Raw genomic sequence first — 25846 nt, forward strand, 5'->3', positions numbered from 1 at the left:
CTCTTTTGCCGAACCACTAAGTTACGGGGACGTAAACACATCAATGTCAGTGTCAAGTGATGGTGGGGGGGAGAAACATAAACACACAAATACATACATATACGACGGGCTTCTTTCAGTTTCTGTCTACCAAATCCACTTACAAGGCTTTGGTTGGCCTGAGGCTATAGTAGAAGACACTTGCCCAAGGTGCCATGCAGTGGGATTGAACCGGGAACCATGTGTTTGTGAAGCAAGCTTCTTTCCACACTGCTACTCTTGTGCCTCTGAAGGATTGAAAAATTATGTTTTGAAATGTTAATCTAGACTTTTAGCTATCATATAAGCATATGATTTTAATGGTGTTGAATTCCTAGATATGAAGAAAATAAATGTCTGTTGTACTAAAGGTATAATAAAAGAATAGTGTGTTAATATTGAGCAAAGGTTAGTAAATTTCATGCCATATTCAATCCAGTTCAGTTCAGTTTTGTGTATGTGTATGTATTTCACATAGGCATTGTGATACTAATAACCTGGTGTAGAACTCAATATACATATGCTTCTGAACAAACATTAGTTAAGTACAGAGTGATAATGAGAAAAATGATGACAAAGGAATAAATGATTCATCTCCAATATTTGGTGGAAACATGTCTGTCCATAAAGAAATACTAGCTTGCTTGGAAACAGGTCAGGGTTGGTGACAGGAAAGGCATTTAGCTGTAGAAAAATCTGCCTTAAAAAAATCCTGTCCGACCCTTGCAAGCATGGAAAAGTGGATGCCAAAATGATGATGATAAACATCACTACTATGCAAGATATACAGAGTAAATATTATGCTACTCGAATATTTTTAAAGATTTTATCTAGTAATTCTAGTGACTTTAGTTAATTGTATATATTATATAAAATCCATGATAGTAACAGATCATTTTATTTATTAAATAATTATTATATTTAAAGTATTCTTAAAATGTATTTTTTTTTATATATTTGTAATATTGCAGATGACTCAACATGATTTCAACTTTGTTGCCGAGTTTATTCGGGATAATTTTGATCAGTTATCTCTGGTAAGCATATTAGGTTCATATTATTTCATGGCAGTTCCACTGAGGTCAACTTTACCTTTCATCCTTTTGGGGTTGATAAGTTAAGTACCTGTTGCGTACTAGGGTCGATCTAATCGACAGCCCCCCCCCCCCCCCACACACCTCCCCCAAAATTTCGGGTCTTGTGCCTAGAGTTGAGAAGATTATTTCATGGCAGTGAGCTGGCAGAATTGTTAGCACACTGGACAAAATGCTTAGCAGCATTTCGTCTCTCTGTACATTCTGAGTTCAAATTCTTATTTCTTTATTGCCCACAAAGGGCTAAACATAGAGAGGACACACAAGGACAGACAAAGGGGTTAAGTCAATAACGTTGACCCCAGTGCGTAACTGGTACTTAATTTATCGACCCTGAAAGGATGAAAGGTAAAGTCGACCTCGGCAGAATTTGAACTCAGAACGTAATGGCAGATGAAATACCGCTAAGCATTTTGCCCGGCGTGCTAACATTTCTGCCAACTCGCCGCCTTTCAAATTCTGCCAAGGTCAGTGTTGCCTTTTGTCTTTTGTGGTTGATAAAATATGTACCAGTTGAACACTAGGGTTGATGTAATCGACTTGCTCCATCCCCTCAACAGTTTCAGGCCTTGTCCTTATAGTAGAAAAAATTATTTCATGTTATATCAGAAATTTTGTTTTTTAGAATTTTTTTTTGTAGATTCACAAAATTTAATCCTTAATTAGATGCTGAATGTCTTCACTTAATTTTGTTGAGAGGTTCTTGAGAAATGCAACTTTAAGTGAAATGACCCAAAGCAAAGCCAATTTTACCATAGGTTCAATGATATAAACAAAAGTTAGATTCCTATGATATATTCCTTCATTATATCCCTTATCACAAAAAACATCAATAAACTTCTAAATAAAGACTCAAAACACATCATTAAATATATGTTTGCTATAAATTCTTATGAGAAAGATTATTAAAAATCAATAAGATAAGTTACTTATGTCCAATATTTGTTATCAAATCTTATCAATGTTTTCCATCATACAAGTTGACATAGTATGTAGGGTAAGCATTCAAGCATTGTAACTATCTTTCTAAATCCAGCTGCATTTCACATGGAATTTTTAGTCCTTGACAATTTATTTTGGTCTGAAAAATTCAACTTTTATGCTGGAAAATATGATATGCAACATCTACTTTTAACATATACTTCATATTGTTTACTTTTGCTCTAAGTAAGTTTCTTGTTGCTATCAAAGATAAAGCTTCTGATTTGCTTTCACACTGTATTCTAATTCTACCATTTTGGTGTTTTCCAGTTCATTGAACTGTTTACATAAATCAAAAGGTTTATGTTGGTTTCTGACTTTATATTCCATTTTTGGTGAGTTTAGTTCCCATCTGAACAGCATAAATTCATGATGAGCAGAAATTGGTGAAGATAGGAATAACAGTTTGATAATACCTGCATTTGTGATATTAATTCATACTGGTTCCCTTGAATTAATATATTCCGTTTATTTTTATGTTTTGAAGAATAAAGATGACAGTAAGAAGCCAGGATTTAAATTAGAGAAAGTTGGCCAGGTAAGTCACCTTTAAATTCCTACTTTGTGTCTGAATTGAACTGTTATAATAAGTGAGCTATTTAAACACATGACAACACCATGTCTATAAGTAATAGTTACAAACTTAACCATGTTAGTCTGATATGGTACCTTCATGATCGTCATTTAATGTCCACTTTTCCATACTTGCATGGGTCTGATGGAATTTGTTGAGGCAGCCAGTGCTTGATGGCTAGGGAACATACAAACACACTGACATGCATATATAAATATATATACATATATATATATATTGGGTCATCCCGTAAATAATGCGGTTTTTCAATTGCATGAACTAAGAGTTAGAGAGGACAGGATAAACTACCTGCATCAATTTGCTATAAAAGCGGGTAGTAATTTTACCTTGTGCTTACTCTTAGTGCAAGTTTTGAAGAGTGCAGTTCGATTTTAACAGTTATTTTTTCAAAGCTATAATGGAAGTCACAAAGGAGCATATTTGGCATATTTTGCTTTATGAGTTCAATAAAGGTAACAACGCAACAGAAAGTGCGAGAAATATTAATGCAGTATATGGGGATTGGACAATAAGCGTAAGCCAGTGTCAACGGTGTTTCCAGAAATTCTGAGCCGGAAGACGAGCCTCGTCCTGGAAGATCTGTAGAGCTCGACAAGGACGTCCTACAAACCCTGGTGGAACAAAATCCCATTGTAACTGTTGAGGAACTAGCAGAGAAGCTTGGATTTGGTCATTCATCTGTTCATCAACACCTGTGTGCCATTGGAAAAGTTAGCAAATTGGGTCAATGGGTTCCTCACAAACTTTCTGTGTCCAATCACATGCAGAGAGTGAATGTGTGCTCTTTGCTGTCACGTCTCATGAATGGGCCTTTTTTGGACTGAATAGTGACTGGTGACAAGAAATGGATTCTCTATAAAAATGTCAAGTGCTGAAGACAGTGGGTAAGGAAAGGAAAAACACCAGCATCCCAGGCTAAAGAAAGTCTTCACCCACATAAGGTATTATCTGTTTGGTGAGATATGAAAGGTGTACTCCACTTTGAACCCAAAACTAGATGATAACAAAGGAGATCAACTGTGAGCCGCTTAAGTCAGTGCTAGAAGAAAGACAACCATTTTTGGTTTCAAGACAAAAGGTGTTCTTCCATCAGGATAATGCTTGGCCACATACAGCGAGGATGATATTCCAAAAGCTGGAGCAGTTTGAATGAGAATTGATACCCCACCCACCATATTCACCGGACATTGCTCCATCAGATTATCATTTATTCTACAGTCTTCAAAATCATTTGAATGGAAAAAAATACGAATTCTATAGACAAGGACAGAACAATACTGGAGGAGTAGTTTTCATCATGGACAAGTGAATTTTGGAAGAGGGGCCTTGCAAGTTTACCTGATAGATGGAAGAGCATTGTAGAAAATGAAGGAGAGTATATTTTAGATTAAAGAAAATCTTTGTTTATCTTAATTTTGAAAAATAAAAGAAGTATTAAAAAACCACATTATTTATGGGATGAACCAATACATGTGAAAGGCTGTTTTCAGTTTCTATCTACCAAATCTGCTACAAGACTTTGGTCTACCTGGGGCTATAGAAGACACTTGCCCAAGGTACCATAGAGTGGGACTGAACCCAAGATCACATGGTCAAGAGCAAGCTTCTTAACTACATAGCCATGCCTATGACTATAAGGTATATTGAATGAAATACTAGAAACTTCTTGTAATGATGAGAACATGGTTCTCTTGGCATAACTTGTAGCACACATCTAAGTAACTGAAATCTGGTCACCCCCAACACATGAAACGTAGTTGAGTTTTTAACATTTTTCTGTATGCTATTATCTGATCAATTACATTGTAATCTGTATGCTATTATCTAATGGATTACCTTTCATGCGCGCGCGCACTTGCACGCACACACGCCTTGAATCTGGCTACTTCTTCCCCTCCTCAAATACTCCCCCCTACTTAGTCAACAGAGCTTTTTTTCCCTTCCCTTGTTCTTTCAGGTATAAGTAAAAAATTGCATTGTTTTGGTTTAAAAAAATGATATTTAAAAGGCATATATCAACCAAAGCTCCATAAAAACTATACTACTCTACTAACTCCAATATATTTAGTGTTCTGTTTCAAAATATAAATGTATATTTTTTCTACAGTACTTGCGGAAAGAAGATTTACAATTCCCACCTGATAATTCCAAGAACCCCTGGGTAAAATTCTCTCAAAGTCATCCAGTTCTTGCTAGTAAGTATAGAGTTTGCTGTCTTTTTATTTTATGTACTTTTAATTTAATGTATTTTCAAAAGTATATCACTACCATATTTCCCTTGGCAAATATGTCAGTGATGGACTTTTAAGAAGGTGGAAGGCATTACCTGCTATGATTTTCTTTCCAAATAGTTTTATTTTTAAAAATATAGACATAACAATTAAATTTCTGGTCCAAAATTATTATTGTTATGATTTTTGTTATTGGAATATAAAAGCAGTCATTTGTGTGGTTAAGAAGTTTGCCTCCTAACCACATGGTCTCAGGTTCATTCTCACTGTGTGGCATCTTAGGCAAGTGTCTTTTACTTTGGTCTTGGGTTGACCAAAGCCTTATGAGTAGATTCATTCATCATCATAGTATTTCTCTCTTTTTTATCCATACCTGAACACAATTGCTTTCGGCTTCTTGGAACGTCCCTTTTCAAGCTAATGTGAATCATTTTCTTTTTATTGCAGATAGTACATTGCTGTATTCAGTGAAACCAAATAACTCATTGGTGCAAGTGCAACAGATTCTAGAAGAAAAAATTGAATTGGCTCTCACTAAACCAACTGTAAGTTTTCCAGAATTATTTTTCAATGATTCCCCTAAAATTTCTTTCATTTACTCTGTTGCATGGAATCTTAGTTTATGGCATGTATTGAAACTGATATAATCTCATATACTCGTGTCTTGCCATTTAACACATACATGATATTTTTCTATATTTATACATGTTTATTATATTTAATCAAGGTTAGTCCTGCTTATGGATACTTTAGTAAATCATTTAGTAAAAATGTGACTTGTAATAAATATTACATGCATTTTTCAAATGGAAAATATTAAATCAAAATTAATATGTATGTAGAATAGGTTTTTCTGATATTTTCTCCACAAAAGTGATATTATTACATCACTATTTGTTACCATTTAATGTTTGTTTTCTATGCTGGCATGGGTCAGACAGTTTAGGTGTTTGGTGAGCCAGAGGACTGCATAGAAACCATGCTTTGGCATGGTTTCTATGGCTGGATGCCATTTCCAAAGCCAACCACTTTACAGAGAATATTGGGCACTTGTGATGTCATCAAGTAACTTGCAAAACTAGACCCTGAGTTTGAAAAAATTTCCCTTCATTTTATATTTATCGCCTTTTTGTTCCTAACCTTTCAAGGTTTGGCTGTGGACTTTAGAAGTGAATTTATTTGACATTTCAAAGCTGTGGGATTTATTAATAGTATACTGAGTGAATATTTTCTAGTGAGTTTACAGTCAAAACCCATTTGAAAACTTATGTATTGAAATTAATTCAAGAAATATGATAAGAACATAATAAAGATGGAGACATTTTATTGAAGCCTGAAGACTTGTTTTCATTTTCATTCTGTTTAATTTCATTTATCTTTACTTTTAAATTAAGAACCAGCAACTTCTTTTTGTAATTGCTCACTTTTGACTTGTTCACATTTGCCCGTGGCCCACACTTATAGAAATATCCCTGCATATATCAGTACCATTTCTTCAGTGGCAATGCTTATATAAGCAAAAATTAAATCACGACTCAAAATGTTATCTAAATACTTGAAGTTAAAAAAAATTTTGGAAAAAGTTTGAGGCTCACAAAACTCAATGACCTATTTGTTTTGCTGCAGCTCAGCTCATTTGTTGCCAAGCCCTTCTGAATAAATATGGATGTGTTTGTTAGCATTTATAATTGACACACACTGAGTAGTTCCACAGTCTTTATGTCTTAAGGTTAGCTGCCTCAATCTTTTATGTATTCATTTATCAGAATTTATCATGCACTGTTTTAATCAAATTTTTAGATATATTTTTCCTTCAAGTTTGTAACACATAAAATTTTTCCTAATTTCTGTTAGACTTTATTTCCATTGCTGTGCAATAAATTTATAGTTTATAATTTCTTTTTTAAGTGAGTTATCGTATTTGGTATGTTAGAAAGTAAAAAACCAAAAAACAAAAATAAATCCAAACTTGCCTTCTATACATTTATTGTATTGTCTCCCTTGAACTAGTTTCATGCGTCACGTCAGTCCTATGAGGCTAGTTTAAGTTGATGGACTGAATGACTTTAATATACAGTATAGAATTTTCTTTCCTTGAGTAACCATTACTTAAACACTGACATTGCATTACATCTTGAGGCATAGTACATAACTGAAAATAGGTGCTGTTTCAGTTTCATGATTATGATAGATACAGCAGTAAAATTTGCTCCAGCATTTCAGTGATGTATTTAAATTTATAAAACAGTTAATTTTATTATAAAATATAAAAGCATATCAAAATGCTGAAAAATAAATTAATAAGATAGAATCGTTGTTAGTGTTTTTTTTTTAAATAATTTTTTAATTTTGAATTCATTTTTATTTTGTTAGAATGTTATTGGGAGAGAATGTCACTCCAGCTGTTTAATCAAACTGTTTTCAATGCCAAAAAATAACAAGTAAGTTTTACAAATGCTATTGTCTTTCTGTCTAAATGTTTTGGTTATGCAGAATTGCAAATGTAGTGGCCACTGGTTTTGGTACTTGATTCTCTTCCTCCTTCCCAACTCATAGACTTGGTTTCCTGGTGTATTCCCCACCTGGAAGAGATGCTGGTACATTGTAGGAATACTCGTTTGTGCCAGCTGAGTGGACTGGAGCAACATAGAATTAAGCGTTTTGCTCAAGAACACAATGAATTTCCTAGTCCAGGAATCAGAACTGCAATCATGAGTCCAACACCCTGTCCACTAGGGCACATCTGAGCACAAGTCAAAGCTTTAAACACCACGTTGTATTCTGAGGCAAAGTTCATTCCATTATTTGCTTCATTCAACCTATACATATTAATGAAAAGTGATAAAAATAACTGATCCAGACATTCTCAGTATTAAAAAAAAAAATGAAGCATGATCTTCAAATGTTGGAACTCATGGAGGTGATGACAAGTGACCGAAATCTTTGATGATATGCAGTGCTTCAAGCCAAGTGAAATCATAGCTGTTGTCAGTGTCATGTAAATGGCACCCATGAAATCATAGTTGTGGCTGTGGCTGGTGTCATGTAAATGGCACCCATGCTGGTGGCATGTAAAAAGCACCCATTACACCCTTAGAGTGGTTGGTATTAGGAAGGGCATTGTTTTCTCTATTGGGTATATGACACTGTGTAACATGATTTTTCTTCTGGATAGCAACTGTTATTTCCTGTTTGCTTACTCCTAGAAGGTATGAAAAATAGCTAATATTTCCTTCAAACTTTGCTTTTGTTGTGATATTTATTCAAACTCTAAAGAATCCCTCTTAACACATGGCTATGATGCTCCCCCCACTACTCTTGTTCATGATCAGAGATGCACATATTGTCAGCCATTAAGGGACATGAGCATGTGCTTAAGGTCAAGCAATCGACAAGCAAATCTGTGGTATTGAGCAGAGTAATTTCTATAATGATATTTCTGCTTCAGCAACTCAGCACTGAATCTGTCTGAAATGTAATGGAAAATGGGTCAGTTCCAAATCATTGATGTCCAGGTCATAAAAGCAAAGTTTTTCCTTTGATTTCTAGATAGAAGCAAATAAGATATGACACATACTAACCAAAGACAAAAAAAAAAAAAAAAAAAAAAAAAAAAATTTTGTTACACGTAATGTTTTACTTAATCCTTTAACACTTAAACCAGCCATATCTGGCCCAAATATTCTACCCATTTTATGTTCAAATTAGCCAGATCCAGCATCTCATACCTACCTACAATATCATTCTAAAAGTAAACAATCACTTCATTGAAATCTAAGGTGGCAAATAGGGGAAAAGCTTTCCGATATGAAGGTTAGCTGTGAATATAAAAATAAACAGTCCCAAACCAAGCATACTCAGAGGAGTAAACCTCAGTGATAAAAAATCCCAATCTTGAATTGCGGGAGGCTTGTTTGCAGTGGATGTAAGTTTCAACAAACTGATTCATTGGATCTACACAATTTATGCCTCACTGAAGGAGACCCTGTCCCTACTAATGAGGAAATGCAATCTACAGGATGAGTATGTGACCTCTGTCAGTATTAAGCTATTGAAAGGGCAAAAAAAAATTTGGCCTGGATTGTAACCTGGTCATTATAATATTTTTTGCTATAGGCACAAGGCCTGGAATTTTGGAGAGGGGAGTAAGTTGATTATATCGATCCCAGTACTCAACTGGTACTTATTTTATCAACCCCAAAAGGATGAAAGGCAAAGTCAACTTCGGCAAAATTTGAACTTGGAATGTGAAAACAGACAAAATGCTGTTAAGCATTTTGCCTGGAATGCTAATGATTCTGCCAACTTGCTGCCTTATAACTTGGCTATAATAATAATAATAAAAAAAATCTCAAAGCTGTGAGATAATGTATGATTAATTCAAAACAATGAGAATGAATAAACATTACATTTGACACAGTAATCTGAATACTAAAGGGTTATATGAAAAATTACTTTTTTTTTTTTTTTTTTTTTTTTGCATTTAACAGGAAAGATGATAAAGAATATGTTTGTCGATTTTCTCAGTAAGTATTCTTTTAAATTTTCTTATTTTGCCTTTAAGTTTACTTGCATTTTAAAAAGAAAATTTATGTCATTATGAGTCAATTTGGGTTTTTATAGAAGCAGAAAAGCATATTAGAAAATGATAAAAAAAAGTTGAAGGTCAAGAAAGTAAATGCCAAAGGAAATAGTAAAATAAATTATATGAGAACAGGAGAATGATTAGTGATGAGATGTAAAAATTTGATGGGAAGTTTAAATGGTGAGAAAGCAAGCAAATAAAGTGGGTTTAGTCTATGTAGCTGTGTGGTTAAGATGCTTGCTTTGTAACTATGTGGTTTTGGGTTCAGTCCCACTCTGCTGCATCTTGGGCAATTGTCTTCTACTATAGTCTCAGGCTGCTTAATGTCTTATGAGCGAATTTTGTTGACAGAACCTATGGAAGCCCACATATAAATGTGTATGTGAGTGTGTATGTCTTTATGTTTATTTACCATCTCTTCACAAAAAAACTGGTTGAGAACCAGTGTAAGTTTGTTTACATCCCTATAACTTAGTGGTTTGGCAAAAAGACACTGATAGATTTAAAACATGAATAAAATAAGTACCAAGGTTGATCCATCCATTTGACTAAGCAATACCCTTCAAAGTGGTGCTCCAGCATGTTTACTCTCCATTGACTGAAGCAAGTAAAAGAAGATATTCAAAACAAGTTCTGTGAAAACTAAAAAAAATGATAATAAAAAGAATGGCATCAGAGGGGCAGTGCATACCCTGCATGCACACAAGGAGAAAATAAAATTTAATTTTATAAATATATTCTCAGACGAATTCATATTTCAACAAAATGCCAAAATGAGTTATGTCCCCTGCTTATCGTTTACGCCTATGTAACAAAGAAAAAGAAACCTTTCAATTCACCTGTCTGCCAGTTTTGAAGATAATCAAGCCAAAATTTAATGAGTTCGAGCCACTCACCCAATGAATATTTCTGCCAAATTTGGTGAAAATCCGTTTTGCTGTTTTCCAGTAATTTTGCAAACACACAGACAAACAGACAAAAACAAGCGACTACAATAACCCTGTTTCACTTACACACGTAGGATTAACTATAATGGCCAAATTACTTATTGGGCTATTGAATTTTGTTGTCATTGTCCAAAGCTAATCAAAGACATTGATAGCTGTGACTATCTGTTATCTTTTATTTGTCTCAGTCTTTAGGCTGTGGCCATGTTGGGGCGCTACTTCAAAGAGTTTAGTTCAGTGCTTTTCAACCATTTTTTACACAGGGACCCCTTTGATTTCTATTTTACTCTACTGGACCTCCATAGCCATTCAAAGTATATAAGAACGATCCTACTGTATTTTTATTATTAATTATTATTAGGAATTGTACAAAAACAAAAAAATTTTAATATTTTGTGTATTATAGAAGTATAAAGTCTGGCTAGTTCCATGTCAAACCATCCAATCCATACCAGCATGTAAAACGGACGTTAAATAATGACGATGATAAGCAATTTATTTCACTTAAATTTTAACAACAAAATCTTATATGGAGTCCCAAGAGCCATATGGACCGTAGTTGAGAACCATTGGATAGTGTCATTCATGATTGTGCAGTAATGTTTGCAAGAGCATACTGAATCTTAATGCAGTAAAAAAAAGAGTATTGCATTTAGAAGAGGTTTGTTTTTTATATCCTTTAGTCAGAAGGAAAGATAGTTGTAATAGCAAAATTTAAGCGATTTATCTTTCCACTAATGAATGTAATTGTCTTCCTTGAAATTGTGTGAAATCTTCAAACCTCTTTTTGTTCTGCCTTGTATTTTAAAATTAGTTGTTAATGTAATGATTTTGCTAAAAATGTTTATTGTGCATTTCTCTTCCAAGGTTTTCAATGAATAATGGAACACAGATGTACACAGTGTTTACTGCAGGTCCTTTGCCTTATGAAACCCTTTATATCATTCGAACACTGGACACAAATGAACAGTAAGTACAAAATATCTTCTGTTCTTTCCCTACTTTTACAAGATTAGTTTATTCTATTTTTTTTTATTGTGGTAGGTGTAGGCATGTCTCTGTGGTAAGAAGTTTGCTTTCCAACCACATTGTTCTGGGTTCAGTTGCATTGCGTGGCAACTTGGACAAGTGTCTCCTTTTGTAGCCCAGGGCCAACCAAAGCCTTGTGAAGTGATCTGATAGACAAAAGCTGAAGAATCCCAGTGTCACTCATTTCCAACATTCTGCAAACCATGTCCCATGTTATGGGAAAATATCACCTTGCTTGGAAACAAGTGAGGTTTGACAACAGGAAAGGCATCCAGATGTAAAAATCTACCTCAATAAACTGTTCAGCCCATGCAGGTATGGAAAAATGGGTGTTAAAATGATGATGATGAGTGAGCAATTTCTCATTTAACCCTTTTGTAACCATATTTCTGTTGAGATGCTCTGTGTGTCTTGCAATTAATTTTAAATATAACAAAGTATTTACTGAAATAACTTAGTTATCATTAAGCTAGTGTTAAGAACATAAATTGTGACTAAGGTTTGGTGGAAGATTTTAATTCAGAACTTTTGAAAACAAGGCACTTGTACTGCAGAGCCAGAGACGGTTTCAGGCAGGTTGGTATCAAAAGAGTCAAAATGGAAGAATAGAAGAATGTATAAATATCTGTGTAGAATTGTTGAATTGTAAAATTATAGCTGTTGGCTTTGGTGTGTGGTTAAGAAGCTTACTTCTCAACTATGTGATCATAGTTCAGTTCCACTTCACAACATCTTGGGCAAGTACCTTCTATTACAGCCCTGGGCTAACCAAAGCCTTGTGAATAGACTTGGTGGAAGGCAACTGAAAGAAACCTGCTTCATGTACCTCTCTCTCTCTCTCTCTCTCTCTCTCTCTCTCTTTATCTCTCTCTCTCTCTCTCTCTCTCTCTCTCTCTCTCTCCATGAGGGGCATTGCTGAAATGTTCCTGGCTTTAAGGGTATCGTGAAAGGCCAGGTTGGAGGCCCAACCTTCTGAGTTCTTTTACACGGCTTAGAAAAACTGAAGGACCGCTGCAATAAGTGTGTGAATCTGAGAGGGGGATATGTTGAATAAAATCATAATTAATTGATCCTCCTGTATTTTCTTTTGCCCAATGCCAGGAACTTTTTGGCACCCTCTTGTATATGTGTGTGTATATATATATATGTATATACTAGGTGCATTCCAGAAAGTTTTGAAGCTTTTTCAGGAGAGACATTTATTAATTTCAAAGGACGTTCAAAAATCTAATCTCCCTCAAGGTAGGCTCCTCTGACTTCAGTGCCCTTGTCAGAGAACTCCAGCCACCTCATGAAGGCCTCACAGAAGTCCCTCCAAATGGTGCCCAGGACCCTTGTTACAACCTCCTCAATGTTCTTAATGTCTTCAAAACAACTGCCCCTGAGGTTTTCCTTCAGTTTGGGGAAGAATTAAAAGTCACAGAGAGGGTGAGGGACAGTTTTAATGCCCATCTTTGTCAAGAAACTGAATTGAAATTAAAGATAGAAAGATCGGCCCTTTTTTTTTTTTTTAACAAAGTTGTCCTCGTTTGAGGATTAAATGCTGGAGTTTGCACGTTACTGGACCAGCTCCTGCAATTCAAGCATCAAGTAGTGACTAAAATGAATTGAAATTTATATTTCGTGTATATTGTTTTTTTTTTTTTCATATAGGTTGTTTTTGTTTCTTTCCTTTTTGAAATAGGCCAAAAGAATCTTTTGAGATTGCTGCAGTTTGTGTAGGATCCATTGGAACAACAGAGGAACAGGACGAGGGAGATGATGGAATTATTAAAGACAGCAGTCTCAACACACAAACGTGAGTTTCTAACTTGTTTCTTTTTAATGCTTTTTCTGTTGTTACTTTTATGATTGTCTGACTAACATAACAGGTTGCACTCTGACTGTGTAGAAAAATGGTTAGCAGAGAGAGAGAGAGATAGTCCACCAATGCTAGCATGTCAAATAGTAATAAAAGTGATATATTAAAGTAGGACAATAGACAACTGTTGCTATCGTGTCCATCAAAAATATGTAACCCAGACAATTATAAATATGTCTCTGTTGTTGTTGTAGTGAATCTGGTTGAAAGGTTATACAGTTGGAGTTTGATAATCTCAGGCTGACCAAAACCTTGTGAGTGGATTTGGCAGATGGAAACTGAAAGAAGCCCATTATTGTGTGTGTGTGTGTGTGTGTCTCTGTGTCGGTGTTCCCCCATTGCTTGACAACTAGTGTTGGTGTGTTTACATCCCCATAACTTAGCAGTTCAGCAAAAGAGACTGATGGAATAAGTACTAGGCTTACAAAGAATAAGTTCCGGGGTCAATTTTTTTGACTAAAACCCTTCAAGGCGGTGCTCCAGCATGGCTGCAGTCATGTGACTGAAACAAATAAAAGATGAATAATATGTATGTGTGTGTGTGTATTTATGTGTCGTTGCCCTGACATTTGTGTGCTTATTGTAAAACAAAGTTACTGTGTATGCAAAAGAAAAAAAAAAGAAAAACAATGTCATTTGTCGGTGATATTCCATGAAAACATGTCCAGTCATTGATCTGTTTGTGTTTGAAGGACAAAGGACAAGGTGGGAAATATTACCTTGCGAGGAAACTGGTGATGCTTGACCACAGGAAGGGCATCCAGCTGTAGAAAATCATCCTCAATGAGTTTGAGCTGATTCATATTAAATGTTACTGATAATTATATCTACATATACTGTACTAGACATATTAAGCACTGGCATGGCTGTGTGGTAAGAGGCTTGTTTTCTAACCACACGGTTCTGGGTTCAGTCTCACTGCATGGAACTGTGAGCAAGTGTCTTCTATTATAGCTCCGGGTCAACCAAAGCCTTGTGAGTGGGTTTGGTAGATGGAAACTGAAAGAAGCCTGTCGTATATGTGTGTATGTGTCTTTGTGTTTGTTTCTCGTCACCACTTGACAACTGGTGTTGGTGTGTTTACTTTCCCATAACTTAGCAATTTGGCAAAGGAGACCAATAGAATAAATACCAAACTTAAAAAAGTAAAATAAGAAGTTGGGTCAATTTATTCAACTAAAAATTCAAGGTAGTGCCCCAGCATGGCCACAGTCTAATGACTGAAACAAGTAAAAGCTAAAAGATAATACCAATAAAACCATTAATTATACTATGAACAGTCCCATTATTAGCTTGGTAAATACCACCATCACTACTAACAACATTAGCTCTGTATCTCCAGAATCACTAATACTGCCCAACAACATCAGAAACAATTACATCAATTTTAAAACATCGTCGTCGTCGTCGTCGTTCATCAATAATGAATTCTCATGTAAATGATTTCTATAACTCATTGTTTGCTGAAACAAAAAGGAATTTTTGTTGCTCTGCAAACAATGATAGATAAGCTGAAATATCAGGGTTTAAAAACCACATAAAATGCACTCATACTGGTGTCACATAAATGCATCTGTGCCAGTGACATGTAAAAAGCACCCAGTACACTCTGTAAAGTGGTTGGTATTAGGAAGGGCATCCAGTTGTAGAAATTGTGCCAAAACAGACAATTTGAGCCTGGACAGCTCTCTGGGTGGCCAGCTCTTGTCAAACCATCCAATCCATGCTAGCAAGGAAAATGGACATTAGACGACAACAGTGAGGAGGTGAAGAAACCAGGATCTGTTATAAATCCTCCTTAATATTTAAATATATTTTTCCTTGAACCTTTGTGTCCCTTGACAGGCATCACTTTGTTCTTTTTCCTGGTATGAAGTAGATGGGAAAAAAATCTCTGCCCAGGATAGGACATCATTGTACTTCTGAGAACATTCCCAGATAATGTGGTGCCTATCCATAACACCTTGGTGAACTGATGTGTTATTAAATAAAAGCTATTATCAAGAATGCAACGAAAGTATCAGCAGTTTGTTAAGTACATTATCAGTTTTTCAAACTAAATCTGTTGCATTCTCATTTCAAACAAAGACTTTGGAAAAATTCAAGTATCAATTGTATTTTATTGACACCATTTCTAGAAACTGTTATGGCTGTCTACTGGAAGGCAGGTGACATTGTGGTCTTGTGAATTACCTGCTCTTATATCCTTTTAAATATTTAATGTAAATAAAGTGTTATTATTCATGGGTGTTGGCATGGCTTTGTGGTAAGAAGCTTGCTTCCCAACCACATGGTTCCAGGTTCAGTCCCCACTGTGTGGCACCTTGGGCAAATGTCTTCTGCCATAGCCTCAGGCTGACCAAAGTTTTGTGAGTAGATTTGATAGACAGAAACTGAAAGAAGCTTGCTGTTTGGATATATATAATATATATGTATGTGAAAAAGTGTCAAACCCTAGCAGTAGAGGCAACCTGTGGAAGAGGTAGACCCAGGAAGACCTGAGAAGAGGTGGTGAAGCATGACCATCAAACGTTACGCCTCACCGAGGCAATGACAAGTGACCGAGACCTTTGGAGATATGCTGTGCTTGAGAAGACCTGGCAAGCCAAGTGAGACCGTAACTGTGGCGTATGCCAGTGTAGCATAACTGGCCCATTTAAGTGTACCCTTCAATCATTGGGCAATGAACTGTGCTTGAGAAGACCTGTTGAGTCAAGTGAAGTCATTGCTGTGGCTGATGCCAGTACTGCCTGACTGGCTCCAGTGCCAGTGGTATGTAAAAAGCACCATTTGAGTGCGGTCGATACCAGTGCTGCCTGACTGGTCTCATGCTGGTGGCATGTAAAAAGCACCATTTGAGCGTGGTTGTTGCCAGTGCCACCTGACCAGTTCTCATGCCAGTGGCACGTAAAAAGCACCCACTACACTCTTGGAGTGGTTTGGCATTAGGAAGGGCATCCAACTGTAGAAACTTTGCCAGATCAGATTGGAGCCTGGTACAGCCTTCTGGTTTGCCAGTCCTCAGTCAAATCGTCCAACCCATGCCAGTATGGAAAGTGGACGTTAAGTGACGACAATTATGATGATGATGATGTGTCTTTATGTCTGTTTGTCCCCCACCATTGCTTGACAACTGATGTTGGTGTGTTTACTTAGCGGTTCGGCAAAAGAGACTGATAGTATAAGTACTAGGCTTACAAAGAATAAGTTTTGGAGTTGATTTCTTCGACTAAAACCCTTTAAGGCAGTGCCCCAGCATGGCCACAGTCAATTGACTGAAATATGTACAAGAATAAAAGGAATTTTCTCTTTTATTGTAGTCTATTGACTCTGCAGTGAGTGAGCTGGCTGAATTATTAGTGTGTTGGACAAAGTACTTAGCAGAACTACTTCTGGCACTTAATGTTCTGGTTCAAATTCCATTGAGGTCAACTTTGTTTTCATCCTTTTAAGGTTGATAAATAAGTACCAGTTGAACACTGGGTTTAATGTAATCAACTAACCTCTCCTCTCAAAATTGCTGACCTTGTGTGAAAATCAGAAAGATTTACTGTCTAGTGACTCTGCAAACAGCTATCTCTGTCACCTCATAATAAGATAAGAGTAGCTGTTATTGAGGAGTGGCTTTTTGTTAAATCTGTGATTATCGCTTACTATAAGTGTGTAATCTGAAGAAAGACGAGCACAGACAAGTAAGGAAAACCAGAGAAAAGTATCTTTGAAGGTGATCAGATATCCTAAGAAGTGTAATGGATACATCAATTGAAACAAATGAAACTTGGGCGGTATCAAATAATGACCTATCATATTTAGTACAAAATGTGTGTTGACTTCATTGAATTGTTATAGATAGGTTTGACTATCCTAAGTACTTGTAATTTTTAATGCTTTGCAGTTTTTTTTAAATTCAAGTTTTCATTTTTGTATATATATTTATTTTTTCACAATTTTCAAATTTGTTAAATGTTCTAAAATTTTGGATCGTTAGTTGCACAAATAGTCCATCACTATGTAATGTATTAGTATATTGGCACTCCGTCGCTTACGACGATGAGGGTTCCAGTTGATCCGATCAACGGAACAGCCTGCTCGTGAAATTAACGTGCAAGTGGCTGAGCACTCCACAGACACGTGTACCCTTAATGTAGTTCTCTGGGATATTCAGCGTGACACAGTGTGACAAGGCTGACCCTTTGAATTACAGGCACAACAGAAACAAGAAGAGTGAGAGAAAGTTGTGGTGAAAGAGTACAGCAGGGTTCGCCACCATCCCCTGCTGGAGCCTCGTGGAGCTTTTAGGTGTTTTCGCTCAATAAACACTCACAATGCCCAGTCTGGGAATCGAAACCGCGATCCTATGACCATGAGTCCGCTGCCCTAACCATTGGGCCATTGCGCCTCCACTATGTAATGTACCATTAAATATATGGATGATGATTGTCTAACTAAATATCACACATTTCATAAAATATTTTCTCTTCACTAAATATCTAAACCACCACCACCACCATCATCAATCACCATCATCATCTCTCTTTCTGTTAAACTTTGAAGTCTTAGTATTATATCATCTTCAGTTCCGATCAAATTTTCATCACACCTTTAAATTTTTGTATCCCCCTCCTAGAGGGGACAAGAGATGGGTGTAATTTGATGAATTTATTGTAGTTAATGTTCAGTTTGAACTGTTGAAGGTTAACTTTGATTGTCTCAAGTTAGTTCTGATTGAGCTGACCAGAAGTGTCCCAGAAATGACCATAAAGTTCTGGTTAACAAGTTATGAAAGAAGGCACCTGACAAATTTTTGACCACAAAATGTTCCAGCAATAACGGTGTGGAAGTGTCAATTCAACCAAGGCTTTCAATCCTTTTGTCACTATATAGTAACTATACTAAAATATTATATGTTCTGTTGAAATACACTGCCTTTGTTTCAATAAATTTTGAAAATACCAAACAATTTAGTCAAATAATTTTGTTGTCATTATTAACCTATTACCTACCAGTGATCTCATATGAGATCACTTAAAAATTACAAATTTCATAATTATCTGTCAATATTTACACATATCTTACCTTTTTGCTATATCTACTAGGTATATTTCTCTGATATTCAAATGAGGTTTGCTAATTTTTCACCCAATATCTCACTTATTTCTATTTCAAATGTTATTTTGAAATGTTATTTTGATCATTCCAGCATGTTTCTAAGGCTGTTTTATGCTAGAAATCAAAGTTTCATAAAAAAATTCCAGTTAATAGAATTATGGGAGGTAATGGGTTAAGACGGTGTTTAGGATGGCGAGCTGGCAGAGTTATTAGCACACTGGGTAAAATGCTTAGCAGCATTTTGCCTGTCTTTACATTCTGAGTTCAAATTCCACCAAGATAGAGTTTACTTTTTATCATTTTGGGGCCAATTAAATAAGTACCAGTTGAGTACTTTGGTTGATGCAATTGACTTATACCTTTCCCTGAAATTGCTGGCCTTGTGCCAAAATTTGAAGCCATTATTAAGATGGTGTTTGGAACATATGTTAACATGAAATTTTGACTGGAGATTTTAGTTTGCATCATTTTTAACCCTTTAGTATTTAAATCAGCCATTAGCCAGCCCAAATATTCTAACTTATTTTATGTTCAGACCAGCCAGACTTGGCCCCTCATATCTACCCTTCAGTGTCATTCTGAAAATAAATAATTACATCATTGAAATTTCAGAGCTACAAGGTAATAGACGAGGCATCACAATTGACAAAACAATCTGATTACTAAAGGGTTAAACAGGAAATTTGTATCACAAAAATAGGGGTTGTCTCAAGTGCATTGATATCAGAAGGGTTAAGTAATATTGCTGCTATATCTTGTACTATGTTACTATCTCCTCCTCCTCTGTTTTTCTATTGAAGAGTAAAGAGTAAAAGATCCCCTTTGGTCATGAATGACCATGGGATTGCACCTAGAAAGTTACCCTCTGAGGCACAAGTCCACACATGGAAGACCAGCCCATGTGTACTAGCCACCCCTCTCCACACCACTAAAGGAAAGGCAAAGGCTGATGTAGCTTGGCACCAGTAACGTTGCAACTCATTTCTATAGCTATATGAACTGGAGTAACATGAAGTAAATTGTCTTGCTCAAGAACAAAACACACAGTCCAGTCCTGGAATCAAATTCATTACCTCATGATTTTGAACCCAATGCTCTAACCACTGAGCCACATGTCATCACTTTTTTCCATTAAGTAATATGTAATTTTTGAGTATAAAATGAAATGGTAGTAAGAAATTGTCATTCGAGAATATATGAGCCAGTGGCCTTACACCTTAGCCTCTCTGTTTCTACCATGAAAGGTATTTGATATTAGCACATGGCTGACCTAGATGAAATTCTAGTCTGACATATATGATTACAATACTCTTATCTACTTTCTAAATTCTCATCATACAGTGTTACAAGTCATCTAACTAGTGAATTGGCAAGTCAGATTGAATGTCTTGCAGTGTTTATTCCAATTGTCTTTTCTTTGAGTTCAAATCCTGCTGAAGTCAAATTTGTTTTTCATTTAAAATTATAATAATACTCAACTTATTGTATGAAGTGCTCAGGTGCACTACAACTCACCAGAAAAAGTAGCCAAGAGTGCATGAACAGTACATAGAATAATGCATAGAAAGTGAACAGTGGACGAGTTGTTTAAATAAAGTTCTGGGGTGAGGGACATCAGATGTATTGTTGGCGAATTACGGGAAGCATGGAGGTTTTGAAAGATGTAGTGTCCCAAGAGCCAACAACTGATGTGGGTAGTTTTTTTTCCATGCTTCAGCAATTCTTGATTCTTAGTGTGAAAAAAACGTTTTTGAAAGCCATGGGAGCTGTGTTGTGTTTTGATTTCTCTGATGGGGATGGGTGTGTGTGTGATAAGAATGAGAGTAATAATCCAGGCTGGTGCTTTAACAGAACTGTTAACCCATTTGATATCAACCTGCCTGAGACTGCCCCTGGTTCTATAATATAAACTTCCTGTCTTAAAGTGATTTAAATTAAAATCTCCCATCAAAACTTAATTTATGTTCCAAACATCAGCTGTGAATGATCTTTTTTTTATTCTTTTATCCTTTTACTTGTTTCAGTAGCTTGACTGCAGCCATGCTGGAGCACTGCATTGAAAGTTTTTAGTCGTACAAATTGACCCCAGGATTTATTTTTAAGCCTATTACTTATTCTGTTGGTCTCTTTTGCTGAACCACTAGGTTACGGGGACGTAAACACACCAACACCGATTGTTAAGCAGTGATGGGGGGGACAAACAGAGACACAGAGATACATATATATTACATATATATATGATGGGCTTCTTTCAGTTTCCGTCTACCAAATCCACTCATAAGGTTTTGGTTGGCCTGAGGTGATAGTAGAAGATGCTTGCCCAAGGTGCCATGCAATGGGACTGAACCTGGAACCATGTGGTTGGGAAGCAAGCTTCTTACCACACAGCCATGCCTGTGCCTATGATAAAATTATTTTATTCTTCATTATTTCAAAATTAATTAAAACAAAAGCAGTGTGTTTCTACAGAAATATGGTAATGAAAGGGTTAAGTATCTGAGAGTGGATGCCTTGCAGGATTTATTCTTACTTTTAGCATTTCGTGTTTGGATCCTACTATGGCCTACCTGGGTGATTGACTTAATTCATCCCCTTGTTTAATATTGTTAAAAATACCTAAGGTACCAGGCAACAGAGTCTATTTCCTTTGCAAGCATTGAGGTCAGGTCTCCTTTTTGAAGCTACCTTACTCCCTCCCTCTTACTAGTCTCAGGGGGATGAGGGACAGTAAAGAAACATAGGCATTACCTTCCCTCTTGACTAAAAGTAAAAAAACAAATTGATTAAATTCTCCTAATATTGTGCACCATATGTAGTGAAGAGAAAGCTGGATCGTTGAATATATTTGAATCTCACAGTTTATCTTAACCATGATAAGGCTATTTTCATGTTATTGATATACTAGGACGCACTTAACTGATAAGTTGAACAACTTCAGTTGCTGTTTGTTTATTGATAGTCTTTTTGGATTAAGTATGGCTCTTCTGCAATAATACTGGTACTTCTGAAGCTCTGGATAGTAACTTCTTACTGAGAATTTGAGAAAGTGTTAGCATGTTATACTTTATATATATGTTACCAACACTTATATATGATTAGCACAACAAAGAAACAATTTTTATAAGAAATTTTTATTAAATAGGCACAGACATGGGTGTGTCGTTAAGAAGCTCATTTTGCAACCACTTGGTTTTAGGTTCAGTCTCATTGTGTGCTACCTTGGGCAAGTATCTTCTATTATAACCCCAGGCCAACCAATGCCTTGAGAGCGAGACCATACGTGTACTGATAAATAAAAGATGCAGATTACTACGTTGATTATGAAACCATGGTTTACCGTTAAGTTAAAAGTTTTTAGGAGGTTAGCTTTGAGAATTGCATTCCCTCGCAATCAGTAAAAATGTGTTTATTATAGTAGTTTGACTTCTGGAGCCCCTCTTAGTGTGAGGCATTATATAAATTATATATATATGTCATCATCCATTAATGTCTGTTTTCCATGCTGGCATGGGTTGGATAGTTTGACCAGAGCCGGCAGGAGGGCTGCACCAGATTCCAGTCTGATTTAGCTTAGTTTCTACAGCTAGATGCCCTTCCTAATGCCAACCACTTTATGGTGTGTACTGGGCACTTTTAATGTGGCACTGGTACAAGCGCTTTTATGTGGCACCGGCATGAGTGCTTTTTATGTGACACCAGCACAGGTCTCTTGCAGGCCAATCCTCGTCATCAGGGAGGTCGGGTCATCTTGAGTAGACCAAGGCGCCACATATCTCAGTCCTGAGGTTGTCCTTTAGTACTTCATCCCATATCTTCCTGGGTCTCCCTCTTCCATCTGTTCCATCCACTTTTGTGTGATTGGCAAAAACACGTGCATACACACACAAACACAAACACACTCACTCCTAGCATAGATGACCGATGAAGAGTCTGCAATTTCTTGCTGACCAACCTGCACAGGTGATTTGTTTATAATGATCAAATATTTGTGCTGTACATTAGCTCATTCCCTTCATCAAATTGATATTGTCTATACAGGGGCACGGTGTGTCACATGTCAAATGCTGGAGTGATCACAGAGTAATGTGAGATGAAGTGTTTTGCTCAAGAACATGACAATCAACTCAATCTGGGTGTTGACCCTACAGTCTTACAATTACGAGTGCAACACTTTAACCACTGGAGCAAGTCTCCTCATACGCACACGTGTGTTTGCATGTGTCTTTGTACAGTGATTGTCTCTCCACTACTTTATAAGAGGTGTTGGTTTTTTTTACATACCAGTAACTTAGCAGCAGTTCGTCAAGAGAGACCGATAGAAATAAGTACCAGACTTTACAAAAATAAGTGCTGGGGTTGATTTGTTTCACTAAAACCCTTCAAGGTGGTGCCCCAGCAAGGCCATAGTTCAATGACTGAAACAAATAAAAGACAAAATAAAGTGATTACTGTATGATATTATTGCCATTATATCAGCTTTCATTGACTCTTGGGTATCTTCAGAGCAGGGGTTCTCAACTACTTTTTGCCTATGGATCCCTTTTTATTACTATTTTATTCTGGTGGACCCCCAGAGCTATTCAATATTTAAAAACTAGTTTTATAGAAACTTCTTTCAAAATTCCTATTTTGTTTTTTGCACATGAATTTGTGTAGATTGAACTATGTAAAATGTTAGAGAAAAAAAACTAGCTGTTTGATGCAATACATACCAATACGTACATCTAAGTCAAAATTTTTTTCAGGGGTCCTTAAAATACTATTGGGGATCCCAAATTTACTATTTTGTTGTTAGATCTCCACAAAATCTTATATGGAGCCCAGTCGAGAACCGCTGCTTTAAAGGAATCCATTCTATAGGCGTAGGAGTGGCTGTGTGGTAAGTAGCTTGCTTACCAACCACATGGTTCCGGGTTCAGTCCCACTGCATGGCACCTTGGGCAAGTGTTTTCTACTATAGCCTCGGGCCGACCAAAGCCTTGTGAGTGGGTTTGGTAGACGGAAACTGAAAGAAGCCTGTTGTATATATGTATATGCATATATATATGTATGTGTGTGTGTATATGTTTGTGTGTCTGTGTTTGTCCCCCTCCTCCCCCCCAACATCGCTTGACAACCGATGCTGGTGTGTTTATGTCCCCATAACTTAGCAGTTCGGCAAAAGAGATCAATAGAATAAGTACCAGGCTTACAAAGAATAAGTCCTGGGGTCGAATTGCTCGACTAAAGGCGGTGCTCCAGCATGGCCACAGTCAAATAACTGAAGCAAGTTAAAGAGTAAAAGAGTATACTATGCTTTCCGATTAGTATTCCATTCTGAGGAGAACACAATATCTTGATGTACTGCTCCCTACTGCAGCTTCCTTATCAGCCATGACTTCTTCCCCCCCCCCCCCTTACCTCTAGTCAGTCTCAAAAACCTTGCAAAAAGGTCACAAGCATTGCTTTCCTTTCTCTGACTGAACTGTCATCATCATCATCATCATCATCATCATCATCATTTAATGTCCTGCTTGTTTTGCTTTGTACCCATCATACCACCAATATCAGAAAGATCTTTTAATTAATTTTGGGGACTTAGTAATCACCTGATTCTTGTTATATATCTGATTATCTTAGGTTTCTTTGTCACCACTTGAGAGGAACAACTTAATGAAATAAAAAGAAAAAAAGAAAATAAAATGTACATGATACACCAATTAGAATTGAGGGCAAATTGACTTTTTGTTCTGCTTAGTCAGCAAAAGGGCAGTCAGTATCCTTAATTCTTTATAAAACTTCCTGTTACTATAACATGTCAGTAGAAGAGGAAGAGGTGAAAAGTAGGAAGAAGAAAAGAAAAGAAAAGAAAAGAGATGATGTGTACAGGACAATGGGAGGAAATAGTGAATTAGAAATATGAATTAGAGGAGAAATGGAGAATTGGAGATAACATTGGTCGAGTGATTAGAAGATAAGTAAGTAATGTATAGAAGATGTTGGGTGAGATTGAGAAAGTAGAATTTAATGAGATATCTTTTATCATTTCCTTGAACTGCAGCCAAACTGGGGCTTCCCTTTGAAGGGTGTAGTCAAACAAATCAACCCCAATTTCTTTCTTTTTTTTTTAAACCTGTGAGGTTTTTTTGTCAAACAGGGACTTAAACAAAACCAACACTGGTTGTGAAGTGGTGGATGGGGACAAACATAACACAAACATAAAGACACACACAGATATATGAATAATCATCATCATCGTTTAACATCCGCTTTCCATGCTAGCATGGGTTGGACGATTTGACTGAGGACTGGTGGACCAGGAGGTGACACCAGGCTCCAATCTGATCTGGCAGAGTTTCTACAGCTGGATGCCCTTCCTAATGCCAACCACTCCGAGAGTGTAGTGGGTGCTTTTACGTGCCACCGGCACAAGGGCCAGTCACAAAGTACTGGCAACGGCCACGCTCAAAATGGTGTTTTTTATGTGCCACCTGCACGGGAGCCAGTCCAGCGGCACTGGCAACGACCTCGCTTGAATGATTTTCTAACGTGCCACCAGCACAAGTGCTAGAAGGCAACACTGGTATATATATATATATGATAAGCTTCTTTCAGTTTCCCTTTACCAAATCCACTCACAAGGTTTTGGTTGGTGTGAAGCTAAAATAGAAGACAGTTGCCCAAAGTACCATGTAAGGGGGCTGAACCCAGAATCATGTGGTTGGGAAGCAAACATCTTACCACACAGCCATGCCTGCACCCATGTGATGTGGTACGAAACCATATTTTATAGTTCTGTGAGACTTGTATTTGTTTCATATTCATTTTATAGGTGCAGTCATATCTGTGTGGTAAGAGATTGCTTCCTAACCATGTGGACTTGGGTTCAGTCCCACCACGTAGCACTTTGAGCATGTATCTTCTGCTATAGCCCTGGGTTGACCAAAGCCTTGTGAGTAGATTTAGAAGAAAGAAACTGAAAGAAGCCCATTGTGTGTGTGTGTGTATATCTGTGTGTATGTATGTATATATATATATATATATATAAGTTTGAAAACAGGTGAGGGTTGGGAACAGGAAGGGCATCAGGCTGTAGGAAATCCATCCATTTCAACAAGTTCCATCTAACCCATGCAAGCATTGAAAAAATGATGTTAGAATGATGATGATGATGATGATTTAATTTTTTGTTTCCTGTATGTTGGTGAAGGAGACTTCTGATTGCTTAAGATTGTATAACTTTTAAAGGCTTGTAACTTTCTTTTTTATTAATAATTTCTAGAGAAAACAAATATGATTTTCCTCGTCAGCATACACAATTACATCAGTATTGAACATTTAAAAAAAAAGATCTAGTAAAAAGATTTTGGTGATTGGGAAAAGTTCAAAATGATCCACAAATTTTTCTTATGCCTTA

General features: G+C 36.5%; 1 protein-coding gene across 5 annotated transcripts in view; it reads left to right on the top strand.

Moving 5' to 3' along the window:
* LOC106884231 (anaphase-promoting complex subunit 4) overlaps nt 1–25846 on the top strand; it is a 95701-nt gene that overhangs the window by 19908 nt on the left and 49947 nt on the right. For all 5 annotated transcript variants that reach the window (XR_016238791.1, XR_016238793.1, XM_052976733.2 and 2 more), the window contains exons 16-23: nt 990–1055; nt 2581–2631; nt 4796–4883; nt 5367–5464; nt 7293–7360; nt 9410–9445; nt 11319–11420; nt 13165–13278. Coding sequence is in view for 3 of the 5 variants with exons in the window: in XM_052976733.2 (XP_052832693.2) it covers nt 990–1055; nt 2581–2631; nt 4796–4883; nt 5367–5464; nt 7293–7360; nt 9410–9445; nt 11319–11420; nt 13165–13278 (623 nt within the window). In the remaining 2 variants the exon portion in view is untranslated. The remainder of the gene's footprint in view (nt 1–989; nt 1056–2580; nt 2632–4795; nt 4884–5366; nt 5465–7292; nt 7361–9409; nt 9446–11318; nt 11421–13164; nt 13279–25846) is intronic.

The sequence above is a fragment of the Octopus bimaculoides genome, chromosome 2, assembly GCF_046866305.1.
Source record: "Octopus bimaculoides isolate indiv1 chromosome 2, ASM4686630v1, whole genome shotgun sequence".
NCBI lineage: Eukaryota > Metazoa > Mollusca > Cephalopoda > Octopoda > Octopodidae > Octopus > Octopus bimaculoides.